General features: G+C 44.7%; 3 protein-coding genes across 14 annotated transcripts in view; 1 reads left to right on the forward strand and 2 right to left on the reverse strand.

The window, feature by feature from the left end:
* FAM104B (family with sequence similarity 104 member B) overlaps window positions 1-7,606 on the reverse strand; it is a 78,072-nt gene extending 70,466 nt beyond the window's left edge. The window contains exons 1-3 of the mRNA XM_032475152.1: window positions 7,557-7,606; window positions 6,308-6,391; window positions 4,025-4,094 (exon numbers count right to left, since the gene is read on the reverse strand). Of these exons, the coding sequence (XP_032331043.1) occupies window positions 4,025-4,038 (14 nt within the window). The 5' untranslated portion in view covers window positions 4,039-4,094; window positions 6,308-6,391; window positions 7,557-7,606. The remainder of the gene's footprint in view (window positions 1-4,024; window positions 4,095-6,307; window positions 6,392-7,556) is intronic.
* APEX2 (apurinic/apyrimidinic endodeoxyribonuclease 2) lies at window positions 162-7,860 on the reverse strand. The gene is made up of 6 exons (XM_006193720.3): window positions 7,557-7,860; window positions 6,308-6,391; window positions 5,498-5,678; window positions 4,823-4,969; window positions 4,025-4,094; window positions 162-1,438 (listed from the first exon to the last, which is right to left on the reverse strand). Exons 1-6 carry the CDS (start codon window positions 7,711-7,713, stop codon window positions 530-532), a joined length of 1,548 nt encoding a protein of 515 aa, XP_006193782.1. The 5' UTR covers window positions 7,714-7,860; the 3' UTR covers window positions 162-529.
* Window positions 7,861-9,344: 1,484 nt separating this feature from the next.
* Window positions 9,345-18,556, forward strand: part of PFKFB1 (6-phosphofructo-2-kinase/fructose-2,6-biphosphatase 1) — a 53,508-nt gene continuing 44,296 nt past the window's right edge. For 3 of the 12 annotated variants that reach the window (XM_032475132.1, XM_032475138.1, XM_032475135.1), the window contains exons 1-2: window positions 9,351-9,727; window positions 13,669-14,249. In XM_032475132.1, the coding sequence (XP_032331023.1) occupies window positions 14,153-14,249 (97 nt within the window). In that variant the 5' untranslated portion in view covers window positions 9,351-9,727; window positions 13,669-14,152. Of the gene's footprint in view, window positions 9,728-13,668; window positions 14,250-18,556 lie in introns of all 12 variants that reach the window. The other 9 variants (XM_032475141.1, XM_032475134.1, XM_032475142.1 and 6 more) reach the window with 9 other exon arrangements.

Consider the following 18,556-nt stretch of genomic DNA (forward strand, 5'->3'; position numbering starts at 1 on the left):
CAACTCAACAGAGTGCCTCTATGGTGAGCACCACTCCTCCTTCCTCGCCTCTCCCTAAGAGTTCTATCATCAGGCTACAAGCAGTTGGCAAACCCATTACTGAGATAACATCTCTGACTCAGCTTCACAGAGTATATCCAAAATGTCCACATGACATGGTGCACTGAAACAAAGACATAGACTTTATTTAGGCACAGATATATTTCCCAGCAGGGAAGGAAGAGGTTTAAAATCACTACTTCCTGGGGCAACTGGTTTCTGTGTACTTCTGATAGGAAGGTGGGGAGTGGGGTGGGGGACTGGGTCACAGCATTAAGGCACAAGAAGCTCACCAATGAGGAGGAGCTAGGCAGGAAGAAGAGAGGGGAAGGGAGGTCTTAGAGGAAGAAGAAAAAGAGGAAAGAGAAGGGTCCTTGAGGAAGGTCAAGGAGGAGGCAGAGAAGGGAAAGGAGGAGGCAGCTTAGGAGGAAGCTGGCCTCAGATCATGTACTAGGTTGACCATGCCAGGCATCCCTAGGCCTGGGTTAGTTCAGCAGGGCCTACTCCAGAGGAAGAAGTTGCAGCGGGAGGAGGGGTCAGAGGGAGGACCCTGGGGCCTGGCACACATGTAGAAGTGACGACCCCGGTTGGGTCCTGGCTTCTTCACAGTTCGCATTACACACGGCTCCCTGTGGCCCTCACAGAGGGGCATGGGCGAGGGCCCCCCAAGTAGAGATTTCCAGAACGAGGTCTGTACCTCCTTTGCAACCTTGGCCTCTGAAGCCTTGGGCTGCCCCTCCACCACATTGGCCATCACCTCCTCTTCTGAGGTCCTTGGGGTCACAAGGGCACCCAGGTTAGGAAGCTCCAAGTTAGAAGAAGCTTGGGGATGGGTGGAGGATGGCTGGAAGTAGCTCATCAATTTCTTTTGGCCTCTAGTGGTGCCAGCTTGACTTGACCGAGACCTGGCTGAGCGCACGCGGGCTTTGTTTTGGCGCACCTGCGCCTGGGTTTGATTGGTGAGCTGCAGCGCTGACTGCTTGAACTCAGGATCTTGCTCGAGATGAACTAGGAAACGAAGGATCTTGAGCTGGGTGCCTGCAAACTCGGGGAGGAAGCGGGTGCACAGAGGTGGGCACTGTTTTGCCGGCACAGAGGACACACTTAAGACTGCACCCACAGGGCAATGGTCAGAGCCCATCACCTCAGGCAGCAAGAAGGAAGCCTGAAAGGTGTCTATGACCAGGGTCCTGTCCCCCAGCACATAGTCAAGCCGGGAGCCATAGTTCAGATGGCGGGCGCCACTGACCGTTGACCAGCAGGTGAAGGCCCCCTTCTGCTTTGGCTGGAAGCAGCGGTAGCTATCAATGAAGGATCCCGTATAGGAACCAGCCTGGCACCCCAGGTTACTAAGCAAGCCGTCCATCCACTTGCGCCCTGGGTCCTCTTCAAAGCATTCCTGGGGAAGGAGGAGGGGGACAAAAAGAGAGGCAGAACTAAAGGCCTAGAACTGGAAGGGACCTTGACTAACTGCTTCATTTTACAGATAAGAAAATGTGGTTGTTCCAAAGAAGACTGCTTAAGGTCACAAAGCCCAGAACTGGCAGAGCTGGGATTCATTTTCCATCCTTACTGATTTAAAATCCCATGCTTGTTTTTCCTTCTGCATCAGGCTACATTTACCTTGCACTGGGCCATAAACCCCAAACCTGAAAGCTTGTTGTTTGCTTAATCAAAGCAATTATCAGAACTGCTCACCAAAAGAATGGAAAATAGGAAGTTAAAAGTAGTCAGCTCCAGGAAGCAGGGCTAGGTTAGGAGTTAAGAAGACTATTGCCTTTTACTTTAAACCCTCTGGTACTATTTGGCTTATCCTGTGTTTGTCAAAGCCCTCACTGACCACTTCCCCTTCCTGAGCTGAGGGGCTCCAGGGATTCAAGTCTGAATATTTCCTTTGGCTCTGATCCCTAATTCATCATCCATCCAATCCACTTACCCACTCATTCAATGCCACAAATGTTCAAAGAACACTGATTATGTGCCAGGCATAATGCTAGGAACAAGGCAAGACCCTGATCTTGTCCTGGGGTCCAAGAAGACTTTCTTTCAGGAAGCGATCTGGAGCTGAGACGTGAAGGCTGAGTAGGTGTAACCCAGGCAAAGGGTTTTACAAATTGAGAGAACAATTTCTGTGATGGGCCTGTGGAGGGAGGGGGCAGTGCATGCAAAAGACTTTAGGGGCAACCAGACTGTGGGCCAGAACACCAGCAGGAGAGGACTATCACAGTCCATACGAGCAAGAGATGATGGTCACTTAAGACTAGGCTGGTGCCAGAGGAGACAAAATGAAATTAAGAGCTGATTTGGAGCTAGAATCAACAATAGTCACTGATCAATTGAATGGGGAAGGGGGAGGTTAGAGAAGACAGAGAATACTAACACCAACCAAGGCGATGATGGTGCTATTTAGGGAGATGAGACTAGAAGAGCCAGTCTTGTGGGGAGTGGACATATTCTGCTATTTTGGAAATACTGTGTTTGTCATGTGATCTGGTACCATTAGTTCTCTTTTCCTGGAAAAAAGAATGCAGGAGATTCACTTGAGGCATTAAGATATTTCTGATCTAAGAAGAGAAGGCATAAAGGTACCTGACAGTATCATAGGAAGCAGCAAGAACAGACTGAGTAAACACCCGATGAGGAATAAGGTAGGGAGGACTAAAGGCTCACACTTTGTAATGTCCACTCCCTTCCCACCACACCACCACCACGTTTCTCTCAATATCTCATTTCTGCTCATTTTCCCAGCTGGGAGCCACATCCACATCTATGTTCATGTGGCTCTTCTGCAAACTAATCAAGGAATCTTCCTACAGCCTCTTCTTTGAGCCAAGCCTAGTGCTGAGTTGGACCGTGACAGCCTAAATTACTGATCCCTCCTCTCATGAGGCAAGCCAAGATGAGAACTGACTTATAGATTCTACAGCAGTCATTCTCAACTCTGAATGTACAATAAAATCAGCCTGGGAGCTTTTAAAACATACTGCTACCCTGGCCCCACACCCCACAGATTCTGATTTAATTGGTCTAGGGTTGAACCAAGGTATTGATATTTTTGTAAAAGCTCCTTGTTCTAATGTGCTGTCAGGGGTTGAGAACCATTGTCCTAGAGGAACTCTGAGATGAGAGGTTCATATAAGAAAAAAAGACAGAAGGGAGGGGATGCCCACCAATTCAGAAGACAGTGAGAAAAGCTAAAATAAGAATAACTTTTTTCAATGGGCAGAGAGGAGATGACTTGGCTAAAGTGGACAGTGTGTAGAGGTACTGAGGATGGAAATGGAGAATGGGCACAGACAAGAAAGATCCTTGAATGCCAGGACTGGGCGTTTCCTCTGCATCACAAAGGTGGCAGGGATGTATTGAAGGTTTGCAAACAGGAAACAGTGTATTGGGGAAATGATCAAGGCAATGTGGAGTTTAAGGCCCTCAAAATCTGACCCTCAAAGGATTCTCCATCCCCATCTCCTGCTACTCACCTTCCTTCCCATGTCACCCCCTAACAAGAACAAGATTTGCAGTTCCCTGTGCACACCAGGCAAATTCTCACCATGCAGCCTTTGCTCATCACACTAGAATGTTTTGCTCCCCACCCTACCTCAAAGCTCTGTACTACTCATTAAGATTCAGCCATTTTCAGATGTCTCCCCTGATGTCCAGGCTGGCCCAGGAATCCCATTGCCAGGCTCTCCTAACCTCCTGGGTTGTTATCTCGGCCTCATCCCTGAAAACATCACTCTATAATTTGCCAGTCATGTGTCCATATTCCACTATCGTGCTGAGAGCTCTTGAGGGGCCAAGAGCCAGAACTGACTGGTAAGTGAGTCCCCAGCACAATCTTTAGTGCTTTGAGAATAGAATTTCAAACTAAGCTCTGCTTTTCCATGAAGAAAGCTTGCCCCTGGGCCAAAAAAACCAACATTGGTTGGCTAGCTGAACAGAACCATAGTCAGGAGTATGGTCAAAGGCCTAGAGGGAACCTTACCAGGTTGGCTGCATCCCAGTGGTCAATGGGGCGGTGGGCTGTATTCAGGTCACCCAGAATGATAACATGGCTGAAAAACATAAAATGAATGTCAAAAAAGGGAAGCAGCAGTCCTGGCCCATCTACTTTCTCCTGGGTCCAAGAGCTCAGATAGGCCACTTTCCACACTGAGGCTAAAATAAGAGCCAAAAGCAACTAATGGTAGCCTACCTCTCCAATCTTCCTAATAACCTTGATACCTTTTATACCTGACCAACCCAAGTCTGATCTCCAAAGGTGATACTGTTCCTTTTTTGACATGAGTGTCACTGATCTCTACCTAACAGCATATTTCTGGTCCTTCAAAGATGAGCTCAGGTACCATTCCCTCTAGGAAGTGTTCTTTGATAGTCTAACCCACCCTCACTTTCCTAGCCCTCCCTGGGACAAGACCTTTCATTTGTTCCCAGACACTTTACCTTCCTCATCTCATTTCATCCTTAAAACTATTCTGTGAGGCAGGGATTCATACACTTATTTTACAAAACAGAAAACAGAGGGAGGACTAGTCTTGGGGCTCATAGCGAATGAAAGGAACCAAGATAGGTGCTCAGAGGTATCTGAATACAAAATCTGTATTTGTGTCACTTGACCTGGTCCCTCACAGCTCTTAGAGAGCAGGGCCTATTCTGGTGGGTATGCTGGTGTCTATAACTAGGCTGTGAAGGAACTCAAAAGACAAAGATCGCACAACCCTTCTAATGGGGCTGGGCACCCAGGACAAGCTCAAAGAAGCCTTGCTGCCCAGGTTTGCAGTACCTGCCAGCCGCCAGGAGGGCCTCTGCTCGAATCTGCAGCAAGCGATAGAAGCGCATCTTAAACGTGAGCCGCTCAGGCTTCCCAGGGTCCGCATGGGGGCAATACACGTTGATTAGGGTCAAGGTCTTCTCCTTCCCTTCCCATGTGCTGGGGAGAAGAGAACCAGCACCGCAAAAAAAGGGTCATTTCCAAGTCACCCTTCCCTTCCCCACACTGTGTGATTGCCACTTAATGGTTGTCCATGGAATGGAAGTAAAGGAAAGGAATAGAGAAACATGAATGAACTGGCATTCACAGGACTTGGGGACTGACTACAGATGAAGCATCAAGGATGACACTCAGGTAAACCAGGTGATGGTACTGTCATTCACAAACATAAGACACCCAGAAAGAGAAAAACCTGGGGCGGTAAGTTCAACATTGGCTAACTTGCTTTTGAGATGCCTGTGGTGCCTTCCAGCTAGCATCACCCCCACCCTCGTAGAGACAGAGAACTCAAGGCTCAGAGGAGAACATGGTTTGTCCTGAGGAGGTAGCCCAGCCCAGACTAAAGTCCAGGAAAGGCAAATCTGGGAAGTTTTCCATGGTGAGTGCACGTTTATAAGGCAAGCCTTAGAATCGCCACATTCAGAGTCAAACCAGCAACGCTGGTGGAAGGAGGAAGTAGGCTATTACCGGATCTTGTGCTGGGTGAGGAGGGCCCGGCCCTCACTATCCAGAGCCCGAAGCTCCTCTTGGGTGAACTCATCCATGTTTCCGTAGCAACCCACATCCCCATTCTGAGTGGCAAGTAGGCCACTCAGGCCTTCTTCAGCAGCTACTGGGGTAGCACTGTCCTTACAGAAGGTGGCAACACCTGGAGACAGAGAGGGTACTCTGAGCAGGCCTGGCAGCCAACAGCCTGTTGCCCCCGCACGGGTCACCTGACTCATCTTCATTGAGTGTGGTTCTACTGACAACTCTCTCAACTCAAGAGCCATGGATGCCTGGGGCAACTCTATTCCAACCCTGCAGTCTCAGTTCCTTCATCTAGAAAAACCACAGATTAATAACAGCTAATATTCTAAGTGTTTTACGTCGATACACAGTAAGTGCTCAGAAAGTGTTAGCTATTATTATTATTATCACATGGATTAATTAGTGTAATCTTTGTAATAGCCCTAAGAGGTAGGCATTATCCCCATTTTCCAGCTGAGGAACTTGAGGCATAAAGAGGTTAAGTCACTGGTCAGAGGGTACACAGCTAGGAATTGAGCTAGGATTCAAACCCAGGCAGTCTGTCTGGTTCCAGAGCTCATACAATTAACCACCACACTATTGTGCTTCTGAGGTCCAATATGACACATAAAAATTATCACTCATATAATTTGATGTGGTCTTACTGTTGTGGGCTAAAAGCCTATGTTTCTTATTACCTTAAATATTGAAAATCCTTTCCCACATGTCTCCATTACTAATTTAAAGTCCCCAGAAAACCGCATTTACCGGAATAGCCACTGCGATTGCGGCTGAAGCTGAAATAGGAGTTATAGCCCTCAATGATAGCCAGGGGCTCTGTCAGAGCATCTCCTGGGAAAAAAAAAAAGATGTCAGATTGTAAAATTATGTCAGAGATGATAGGATCAGGACTAGGACCTAGGACACACAAAGGCCTGGAATTACAGCTGTAGGCTAATTACTTGCACACATCAAAGCGAGAGTAGGAAGGAAAAATTAAGTATCTATGATTAGAAGAGGAGCTAAAAAGGTGGGGACTAGAGAGGGAATTGATATCAGAATTACAAGAAGGCAGAAGACTACAGAATGGGAGGTGAAGAATTAAGAGGCTAGGCAACCAGGTGACTGGAGGGAGCTGGGGGTGGGAAATGGAGATACGGGAGAGAGAACTGGGAATCTGAGGTTGGAGAAGGAGGTAGGAGAGAGAGGGAGTTAGAGGATCTGAACTGAGGATGGAGGGAAAAGTAGGTAAGGGGTCTCAGAGCTGGAGTGGGAGAGAGAAGGAATCAGGGGGTTCAGCTGGCGAGGGAGAGGGAATTAGAGAGTCTAAGCTTGGAGTGGGACCTGAGGTAGGAATGATGAGAGGCTCTGAGCTGGGGAGGAGAAATGGAGGTAGAAATAAGGGGAACTGAGAATCTGAGACGGAAATTTAAAAAGGAGGAAATTAGGGGAGAGGGTATAGCTCAGTGGCAGAATGCGTGCTTAGCATGCACGAGGTCCTGGGTTCAATCCCTAGTACTTCCATTAAAACAAACAAACAAACAAACCTAATTACCTCCCCCCAAAAAAGCTTTAAAAAATAAGAAGGGGGAAATTAGGGAGTCTACGCTTGGGGTAATGATGAGGTGGGAATTAAAGTATATGAGCTGGGGGCAGAAAGGCGGAATTAGAGGGGTCTGACTTGGAAGTGGGAAATGGACAGTGGGAGTGTGTAGGGAGAGTAAATTGGGGGACTGAGCTGGGGCAGGAGAATGAGTGGGAATTAGAGGATCTGAAAGAAGATGGAGACTGCAAGGAGGGGAGAAAATTAAGGTTCTGCTGAGGCCAGGAGACGAAATGAGAATCTGGAGATCTAGCTGGAGTGAGAAATTGAGAGGAGGGGATCAGGATTCTGAACTGGCTCTAAGGAGAGGACTCCAAGGATAAAGTAATGGGAAAGTGAAATAAGATGGAGCAGTGGGAAAAGTTAGTGGAAAAGGGAAAGTATGGTAGGGGTCCTGAATTCTTGAGCTCTTACTGGTCACTTTGGTCTCCTGAAGACAGACGATGTCGGCATCTAGTTTGTCTAAAATATGCCCCACGGCCGTGGCGGTACAGTTGCTGGGCTCCTCGTATCCCACCCCTTGCAGGGGGCTCCGGATCCCATTGATGTTCCAGCTCACCACACGCAGCATCTTCACAGCGAGTTACAGCACCTCTTGGCCAGCGCCTAACGTGGGCGCGAGCGCAAAACTGGACAGCCCCCAAATCGGCGAGTCCCGGCCTTCCGCGCGCGCATTTGCGCAGGCGTGCTCCAGCTTGCCGCGAAAGTGTCGGACGTACGTGGGCGGGACTTCAAGACCCTCAGTTTTCATTGGCCAGAGGAGCGGAAGCTGAAGGGGGCAGTGCGGTCGCCGAGGAGGAATGAATGGTGAGAGAAAGGTCCTTAGCTGGGCTCCTCCTCCTCCCGCAGAATAGTGGCCCACGCACCTGATTCTGACTGCGTTTCTGCTCTACTCAAAAGTCCCCTCGGTGCTTTTTCGATTACTTACAATGGGATTTAATCACTTTCTAAGCAGCGGAACCTTGAGCGGAACCGAGTAGCTACCGAAGCCCCGCCCCTAAGGGTCAGACCGCACCCCTAGGTGCGCAGAGGAATGCGGCGCAAGCGCCCTGGGAGTGGCTGTCGTAACAGTGGGAGGGGTGGCGCTGTAAGGGAACATTGCGGCTAGAGGAGGGAGCAGTTAGAAGCGCTCTAGTGAAACAAGGCTTAAGAGAGGACGTCTGGCTTTATTGGGCTGAGGGAGGGGCAGGGGAGGCTTTATCAAGTGCACCCTGTAGCCATTATTTGTCTTGGGCCTTTATAGGGCCGTAGCATCCTTTAGGACTTGGCCTGACAGGTACTTTCTCTTGGCTCCATTTCTCAGATGAGTAAAATCAAGGTCCAGAAAATTTAAGTAGGCTACCCAAGTTCCAGAGCAGCACTATCCCCCGATATAACGCATGGTTCTTCCATAAACATTGTATCATTTCATTATCAGGACAACACTGTAGGGGCACTGAAGCTAAGTAAGAGAGTTTCAGTGAATCCACCCCAATTTCACAGAAGTAGTAGAGCCAGGATTCAACACCCTATCTTAATTAAATCAAACTCCTGAGTAAGTTTTCCTAACCACCCACGCACCTCCCCGGTTACATCTTGTCCTCTGCATCCCCACAGTATGTTGTGGTCCGTTCTGTCACAGCACTTATCACATTGTACAACTACCACTGATTTCTACTTCTGTTACCATACTACCAGCAGCCTGAAAGCAATGGCCATATCTGATTCATCTTGTTAGCCCCATCCCCTAATATAGGGCACAGTATATATTAGGAGTTAATAAATTTTTGTTGAAGTAATGAACAAATTCAGGTTAGTGACTTGTTTTTGAGAACATAAAAACAGAAATAATAGACATGCCAGATGTACAGGGTAAAGCATAACTTTGCAACCTTAGGTTCCTCACCCAGAATTGCAGCGTAATTATTTTTTTCCCCAGAATTCCATAGCCTCAGAGCCATCATTCTCAATGTCTGCAGGAAAGACCCAAAGAGCTGCTTTTTCTCCTGGAGAACTTAAAGGTTACATTCCAGTTGTTGCCATCAGCAAATAGCCCTGCAATTTAAATTAAAATGTTGGTGCTTTAAGCTTTTTGTGTGTGTTTTGGTGGTTATTGGCTCAGGATTGAGTCCCAAGAGTGGGATAATTAGGACAAAGGAAATGAAAATTTTCATTGCTCTTGCTTCATAGTACCAAATCACGTTCCAGTAAGGGATCATGCCCATTTACACTGAAGACCAATCTGAAACAGCCCTAAGGAAATCCAGATCTTGCCTGCTTCCATTGCTGATTTTAATTTCCCCATTCTGCAGTAGCTTGTTAATATTAGTTCTGACCTTTGGGGCAAGGTGAACACATGGTTGGCCTGAAGAGAAAAGGCTCCGGGTGACTCAGGAACTTCTTTGGCTACTACAGCAGCTGATATTTCAACAGCGGGCACACACCCCATCTTACCAAGGGTACTTCCCCGGCCTTCCCAGGGAACCAACGAGCGCTTCCAGACTCCCTCTTTGATGCCATCCTCTGCAACTGCTTTGGGGGTCTAAATGCAAGAGAGCCGTGTATTGGATAATTAGCGATGGAAGAAAGAACCTCTAGGAGAACAGGTAGGTGGGACAGAAGGAAAAATAGGAGCCAACACAACCCTAAATCCATTCTTTAGGCTCTCTGGAAAGTTTTCTTGGAATAGGTGGTCACTTGAAGTGTGCATTAAAGGGTATGGAAATTTTTTCTTTAAAAATAAAGGGTATGGGAAGTTGGGGAAAATATGATTTTTATATGTAATTATCTAGTTTCTGTCCATTCTAAGCTGTCTTTGTGGGACACTGGCCCAAAGGGCAGTTCCCTAGCACCTTTAGAATTCTCTCTAACTTGAACTAGTCCAGGTTTGAATGAGCTGGATGATAGAGATTATATCTCTTACCTCCTAACTGGTGTACAAAGTAGGGCTGGTATGCTGTGGCCCTTTGAACAAGCTGTTTAGCTTCTCTGGGCTTCACTAGCCTCCTCACTAAAATAGAAGTTAAAGTCTCTAGCTTATTTCCCTCAGAGGACTGTTGCAAGGTGAAGAGGAGTGGGAGGACAGGAACCAAAGCTCTTTGGAAATATTTCAGGACTTCTGTGCTCTGTCTTAGTGATCCTACTTCTTCTGTAGCCTCCACAGGCAATACTACCCACAACCCTCCAGCTATACTTCTTCCTGAATGACTATGGTGTATGGAGATCTACTCCTAGGACTAGGATAGAGTAATCCTTGGGCCCCAGTCATGGAACTGAAAGTAGTGGGAGGATGGTGAGGTAGGGCAGTGGCTAAGAAGGAAGTGGATCCTAGGCTGCTGCCATAGAGGTCCTGATATTCTCATATGGGCACCTGACCTATAAGCATGTGGCCAATCTCTCCTTTTCACCCTAACTCCAAACAAATGCATTCACACCAAGAATCCACTCACTCCAAGAATTACCAATAGGAAGACCCCATTTGTGATTTTGTTGCCCATCAGTACTGTCTTGATACTGCTTTTAATGGGATTCTTCCGTACACCCCATTCTTTGGGAAAATAATCAGGATCTGTGGGCCTCAGGAAGTCACACTTAATGCTTTTCCTGTATAGAGTTAACCCCATACTAGAATTTGTGGCTAGTTCTTAGTCTCAAGTGAGTCTCTGATACTGAGTGAACTTTATTTTCTGTAACCAGTTAAGTGCATCTTTCAGAGAGCAGGGCAGTGGGGTGGACTTCATTCTTTTGTTTATTCTGTTCTGCCCCATTCCAGGTGGAGAAACCTTCTAGATCCTAATACCACATTCTACCTTCAGACCAATTTAGTTCCCCCACTCAGTTCCCTGCATAGCTCTTTTTTTTATAACATTTACTTTATTGAAAGGGGATTATTTGTCCACATGTTCATCTCATCTAGGGCAGAGAGATGTACATTGTACAGACACTCATTGGGCAAATGTCTCTTCTGTGCCAGGGCCTGAGCTAGACACCTGGAAACATAGATTACAGATAACTGAGATCCAGTCTCCATCCTTAAGGAGCCCAGAGTCTACTAGGAAAGTAGACTGGTAAAACACTGGTGGATACTTGCTCAGATAGACAGAAGCATATAGGCAACATGAGAACCAAAAGCCAAGGATACAGGGAAGGCTTCCCAGAGGAGGCAAGCATTGAGCCCGGCCTTGAAGTGAATCAGATTTCATTGAGAATGGAAGGGAAAAGAAGGTATTCCAGGCTGAGCAAAGGCCAAGAGGCAAAAAAGTACACAGTAAGTTTGGGAGCCCAATGCGTCAGCTGGTACAGTTTAACCATGGAGATCTAAGACATGGCTGGAGAGGTAGGTTTGACTGAGGAGTGCCCGGGCTGAGGCCTTTTGGTAAAGCCTGTTTAATTCTCCTGCTTCTGGGATCAGAATTGATAACAGTGGTTTAAGCACACACACACACACACACACACACACACACACACACACACACACACCCCTAGTTCCGGGCAGTTTTAAGTTGGGTTTTGAAGCCTGGACCCCATGTTTACCTTTTGGATCTTGACAAAAGCCCGCTAGTCTCCTATCTCAGATTTCCTGCTGCTAAAATTATCTTCCTGCCTCTTGGCAGGGTCATGAGGACAAAATTGTAAACATAGAAGAGGGGTTCATGTGACTGGATTGATTACCTTGGACAAGCCACTTTCCCTCCCTAGACCTCAGTTTCCCTGTGAGGCTAGTGAGAATGTTTAGAAGGAGCAACTATGATAAATAATATGTTTTTTTGTGGGCCAGGGAAAACATACATGTAAAGGGTTATTATTAAGATTATTAGAGTTAACAGAGTGATACCAGTTAGGTGACTTATTAGGATTAAGAGAGTTGTATCTTCCAAAGTCTAGTTCTAAGACTCTAAATGTTTTAAGCTAATCTGGAAGACCACATCCTTAAATAAAGCTAGATTGATCAATTAATCAAAGGGAAAAAAGAACCTAGACTGGGAGAAATCAGGTCCCCATTGTTCTACTCCTGACTTGGTGACTTAATTTGCTATAGGACCTTAGGAAAATAATTCCCCTCTCTAGGCCTCCATTTTCTTACCTGAGAGGGTTGGAAAAAAATGATTTCTAGGGGGCTTCAGTCTCACAAAAGAGTGAGAGTGAATTAATCTTTTTAATTGATTTATATGAGCTCTTTATTTATTATAAACATTAACTTTTTGTCATAACATTGTAAGTTTCCTTTACAGAGTGTTTCCTGAATGCTCAGCATTACATTAGAAGCTGCAGATTAGTCTAAGAGGCGATTGATCTTTTACAATCACAGTGTTAGGTAATATATATTGAACATTTCCCAGATTGCCTTACATGTGTTAACACACTGAATCATCAACAACCCTAAGGGAGTAGGTACTCTTATGAGATGGAAAACTCAAGGCACTGAAAAGTTAAGTCTTCTGCCCGGAGTCTCATAGTAAAGGGCAGAGGTGGAATTCCACTCAGTAGTATGGCTCCAGAGCCCATTGCTTTGAACCACTGTGATCTACTGCCTCAGTAGGTTCATTTAGAAGGGCAGGCTCTGAAATATATTGAAAGTTTGGTATGATTTAAACACAAAAACTGGAGGGAATCCAACCCTTGTGTAGACTAGGACGCTGAGAATGTATTTTAGGGAACTTCTTAAAAGGCAAAGTGGAGCTGAGAACACTGGAGGGCAGGGATTAGAGATTTCTATCCCCCAAGAGATTGCCCCTGTATAGCCCAGCTTAGTGGAGGAAATTGAGCTTCCTGGTAGCCAATCACTGGAGGTTCATCGGGGGTGGGAAGGTTGCAAAAGAATGAAATAAGAACACACTTGGACATCTTCCAGGTAAGCTATGCTGTTAGATGAGTTCTGTACATAAAAGTCTCAAAACAACCAGGGGGAGGGGAGAGGGTAAAGGGGAGACATTTGGGTAGGATGACTCTGGCCTATGGACTTGTCCTACTTTGAGGCCATTGCTCCCTACTCCCCACACTCTGCCTGCTACAGCCTCCACCCTAAGCCACATAGCTTGGCATGAAGAACTTTAGCTGGGTTCTGGGTCAGATCACGATCCCTTTTTCCCTAGAGCACCTGATGGCAGCTGGCAGTCACATGGGCAGTGCTTACCATCTCTTCCCCTAGCAATGTCTGCATTCACTCCTCTTCCCAAGGTGTCAGGTTTACTCTGATTTATTTAGACTTGGCTGGAGAGAGCATAAAGATGATCAGATAGTGCCCATCTCTCCAGGAGTGCCCTGGGCAGCACATTTTAGGGGAGAGAGAGACCCTTTGCTAGGAAAGGTAGCAGAATTCTGGGGAACACAAGGGTTGCAATGCCAATTTGGGTGGGGGTGGGTGGACAGTGAGGCAGCGAACTTTCTAATTCCAGTTCAGGCCTTTGATTGCTAGCTCAAAGCATTGTTTTTCAGTAGGGACTTTGTGTTTGTGTATTTGTACTTGGGAAATTTGCATTTCTGATGTGGATCTCTGTTTCTGATTTGGAACTTGACATTCTACTTGGGCCCGTTTTTTATTTCAAAGCTGTGAAAGCTGCTGAGATCTGCCTCCATCACCTTCGCCTCCCCACCCCATGCAGGATATAAGCACATGATCTTTGGTCTTTTATTTGCATACTCTACTAGTCCTGTCTTCATTGGAGGGAAGCGACTGGCCAGACCTGGGCTGTCTTGCTGGCTGCCTTCCTTGCTGGGCTTCAACTTATCTCCTATGTACACAGCCCTTGGAGTTCAGAGGCCTCTGCTGATCTCTGCCCAACGTCTCCTTCTCTGCATCCAAGCCCCCACTGGTACATACAGGAGCAGAGGCAGACAAAGCAGGCAAGGACTAGGAAAGAGGAGAGAGGCTGGAGACAGGCTGCCAGAAGGCTCAGAGCCCCAGCACACCTCCCTGTTCCAACTCTGTCCACCTTCTGCTATAGCCTCAGCAACAGAAAAGACAGCTAATAAGACAGGAAGTGAGGCCCAGTACCTTCTGGACAGTGGTGTCGTTAGCTACGACGCCTAAGATGTCTCAAGAGATGGGAGAGCTCACCCAAACCAGGTTGCAGAAGATCTGGATTCCACACAGCAGCGGCAACAGCGGGCTGCGACGGAGGAGGGGCTGTAAGTGGGGTTTCCTTCCGTGGGTTTCAAGGTGGTGGTGGTAGAGTGGGTATAGAAGACAAGCCCCCCCATCCACTCCTATTCCAATTCCAACCTGAAAGTTGGAATAGATAAGCAGTTAGATGAAATAGCTGTAGGATAACAAGAGGCTTAATGTCAGAAAAGGTAGAGAAAGAATGAGAGAAAGAAAGACAGTAAGAGAGAGATGAAGACAGAAAAAAATGAGGATTATGTAAAGACTATCTTAATCAGAGGGATTTTTGACTAGGATTTTTTTTTCTTTCTTATCCAGAGCTTATTTGGAATGCTTCCTGTTTGAAATTTGGTGTTTCTAGTTCAGAACTGTTCAATGTTAGCTTAAAATGTTTTATTTGGGTGACTTCAGTGAAGTGTCTGGAAATTGGTCCTGTCAGATAGTGCTTGGGTGAAATAAGATGATGGTTCCTGGCATTGATTCTCAGGGGACAGGTGCTGGGTACACAAAAGTACCATATCATTGGTCGGTTTTGCTTCTCCGCTTTCTCAAGCGTCTTCTAATAAACTGCCTACTGGGTTGGGAAAGGCTGGATGTCCTGTCTCCTGCATTGCCTTCTTGGCACATATGGATACTTGCTGCTCTGGGGATTTGAGGGAGAAGACACTCAGTCTCTCGGGAACAGCCTGCTGATGTAACGTTCACTTTGAAAATTTATGAAGGAGCAGGTTCAAAGCAGAAGCAAGCAAAACCTGTAAATATAGATTTTAAGTGGAGTATACCATGTCCCATAGATAACAAAGGACAGTTGTGGACCAAGATGCTTTCAGCCCAAGGATTTTGGCCTGAGGAGCCATAAGGTGGGTGGAGATAAGACAGCTGTGGACTGTGGGACCCAGACATCTCAAGGACCAGCTGACCAAGCTTCCACTAGAGGAGGTCCAGGCCCAGGGCTAATGAGTTGGTTGTTTAGAAGATCCAGAAAGATGTAAGATGTTAAATATTCTGCATAGAATGAAGGCTGTGGATGAAGGAAGAGGGGAAAAACCAGCTTCCTTTTTCTTCCTCCTCCTCTCCACCAGCAGTTTCAATCACTCATCTGGAGATCTAGGAGCTTAGATGAGACTGAGAATTACGTCCCACCCCCACCCACCAAGGCACCCTTGATCCTTTCCAAGGGGCTGTTGGATTTAGCTGGAAAGCAGGCAAGCCACTCTCTGCATACCTGGATCTCCCATAGTTAGGACCCTAATATTCCTGGGAACTCTGTCTTCCAGTTTGGAGAAATAATATCCATAAATCATCTAATATAGTCTCTGTCACATAGAGGGTGCAAATTAATATGTGCTAACTTTAGTTCTGAGCCTTTCTTTCCTCAGCTATAAGACAAGAATTTATACCTACCTCCCCATGTTGTTGGGATGATTCAGACTGCCTAGGTTTGAGTCTCAGCTCTGCCACCTCCTGCCTCTGTGACCTTGGACAAGTCTCTTAATTTATCTGTGCTTCCTTTTCCTCATCTGTAAAAAGAAGTTAATAATAGTGTTGTTGTGAAGATTAGAGAGCTAAAGCAAATAAAATGCTTAGAGAGAGTTCACCGCATAGTAAGTACTCAATAAATGTTAGTTGTTGTTGCTATTATTATTGTTTAAACAAGAAGGTGGGTGTGTGGTCTTTTTACCCATATCTCCAGCATCAAGCCTGGAGCCTGGCACATAGCAGATACTCAGTAAATGGTCACTTTTACTTCCAGTCTACCATTCACCATAGCCAAGCATGGGGCTCTGTGTGTACAAGAGAGTAACTCATTAGTGATTGACTGTATTATGTTAGCCCACAGACACAATAAACTTAGTGCCTTGGACAATATCTGCCTCAGCTCCGTTGCTGGGGAGGCCAGGCTATTTACCCCAGAAAGACCTGAATCCTGTTTTACTTGGAACATCCTCTCTAGAAGACCTGCCTGACCCCAAAGGGGGCAGTGGAGGAGGGGAGGCACACAATCATTTAATGGTGTTGTTCTGAGGATTAAATGCATTAGCTTGTGTAAAGTGCTTGAATAGCTGTGTATATTCATCTGTGACTTATTTTTCTCATTCAACCTTATGTTTTGTATGCCACTTATATTATTGTTGCATGCAGTTGTAGCTTGTTTATTCTCCTTGCTGTGTAATACTTTATTTTGTGAATATCCCATGGTTTATTATCCATCATACTGTTGATGAACATTTAGGCAGTTTCTAGGTCGGGGTTATGAACAATAATGCTATGAAAATTTTTGTCCCCATAAGTTTTGGAATCAGTTTTCCAAGTTACACACACAAACATGCATATATACAGACAAAACTTTTGGGACTTTGATTGGAATTATAATCAATCTGTAGATCAACTTAAGGAGAGTTAACATCTTTGTGATATTGAGTCTTCTGTAAACATGGTATGTGTCTCCATCTATTTAAACTGTATTCATGTTACTTGAGTGAAGTTTTATAATTTAAAAGGGCTTGCACATCATTGTAAGACATTTTTTGCTTATTTTGTTGCTATTGTATATCTTTTTAGAATATTACATTTTATACCAATTTATTGCTAATGTATACAAATATAATTGTGTTTTTGTATAATGCTTTTGTAACTAGCAGACCTGCTAAACTTTCCTATTAATTTTGATAATTTATATGGAAATGACAGTTTTATTTTTCCCCTTCTGATCCTTATTTTTTAATCTCTTTTTCTTGCATTACTGCAGTGCTAGGACTTCATACCTGCAGTACACGCACACTGTTTTCATTCAGTACAGTGTTGAATTGAAATGTTAATATTATACATCTTTATGTTGAACCTAATTTTAAAGCGAATGCTTTTTAAAGTTTCACAATTAAGTTTGCTGTGATATTTTTGTAGATACCATTTAACAGGTTAGGGACGTTCCAGTTTGTTCTTAGTCTACCAATTGGAATTTTTTTTTAAGATGAGTAGATGTCGAATTTTATAAACATGTTTTCTGTATCCACTGAGATGAAGATTAATTTTGTGTTTTAACCTTTTAATGTGAATTACGTTAGAGATTTTTCTTGTTTTGAACTTATCTTGCAGTCCTAAAATAAATAAAAACTGCTGGACTTAGTTTGTTAATATTTTGTTTAAGAATTCGGCATTTTGTTCGTGAATGAGATTGGCCTGTACTTTTTCCATTCTCATGGTCCCCTGTTTGATTTTGGTGTCATAGAATGAAGTGGGAACTATTTCCTTTCATTCTATTTTCTGGTAGAGGTTGTCCAAGGAACTATTTGTTCTTTAAATATTTGGCACAACTTCCAAGTAAAACCATTTGGGCCTTTGTAAGAAAAATTTTAACGGATACAATCTTTTAAATAGTTGTAGAATCATTCCAGTTTGCTATTTCTTCTTGACAGTTTTGTTTAATTATGATTTCCTAGGAATTTTTCTATTTCACATCACTTTTCAAATTTATTTGCATAAAGTTTTTATCTTTGTATTTTTGAAATCTCTGTTGCACTTTCAGTTATATCCTCTTATCCTTGTTTATCTGTACCTTCTCTTTTTCCCTTTTGATCAATATTGCTAGAAGTTTGTCCCTTTTATAAGTTTTTTTTTAGATAGTCAACTTTTTGGCTTTCTGATTCTTTCTTTTATGTCTTTATTTTTATTTAGCTATTTTCCTTATCATTGTTGAATTTTTTCACTTTCTTTGGACTTATTCTGTTGTTCTTTTTTAACTTCTGGAGTTAAATGCACAGCTCATTAATTTTCAGACTTTCTTCCTTTTGAATATAAACATCTGATGCTATAATTTGCCTACTAAACAGGGATGATATTCCACAGATACATAATTGTATGGACATATAAATTAAAAATATTTCCAGACTATTTCATAAATAGGCACTGCTCCAGGCTTTCTTGGTTTCTTCATCACTTACCCAGTTGCCCTGGCCACCTCAGTTCCTTTCCCAGTACTGCTGGGATCTATATTTTATCATCTGGCAACTAAAAGGTTAATGCCTGGCACAGAAGAAGGCCTCCAGTAATTGGTGCCAGCCCTTGGGGCAGCTTCTGTTTCAACACATCAGTGCCCTTGCTATTTCCAGTTTGATTCCATTCTCGTTAGAAAACAAACTTTGTGTGATTTCAGTTTGAAATCTACTGAGATTTGCTTTATGCACCAACATATGGTAATTGTTGGTAAAAATTCCATGAGAACTTGAAAAAATGTACATTTTAAAATTGGGTTCAGAGTACTATATACTTCAATTAAGTCATGTTTGTTAATCCAGCTCAAATGCCCTATATTATTCCTTGGTTTTGTCTGCTT

The sequence above is a fragment of the Camelus ferus genome, chromosome X, assembly GCF_009834535.1.
Source record: "Camelus ferus isolate YT-003-E chromosome X, BCGSAC_Cfer_1.0, whole genome shotgun sequence".
Classification (NCBI taxonomy): Eukaryota; Metazoa; Chordata; class Mammalia; order Artiodactyla; family Camelidae; genus Camelus; species Camelus ferus.

What these genes read in the sequence shown, in the direction of transcription:
- APEX2 (XM_006193720.3), bottom strand. Translation starts at nt 7,713, where the DNA reads ATGCTGCGTGTGGTGAGCTGGAACATCAATGGGATCCGGAGCCCCCTG. An exon ending in CTCACCCAGCACAAGATCCG is followed by an intron (nt 4,970 to 5,497) that starts GTAATAGCCTAC and finishes TCTTCTCCCCAG; the next exon opens with CACATGGGAAGGGAAGGAGA. An exon ending in ACTGGGATGCAGCCAACCTG is followed by an intron (nt 1,439 to 4,024) that starts GTAAGGTTCCCT and finishes CTCCTTCCCCAG; the next exon opens with GAATGCTTTGAAGAGGACCC.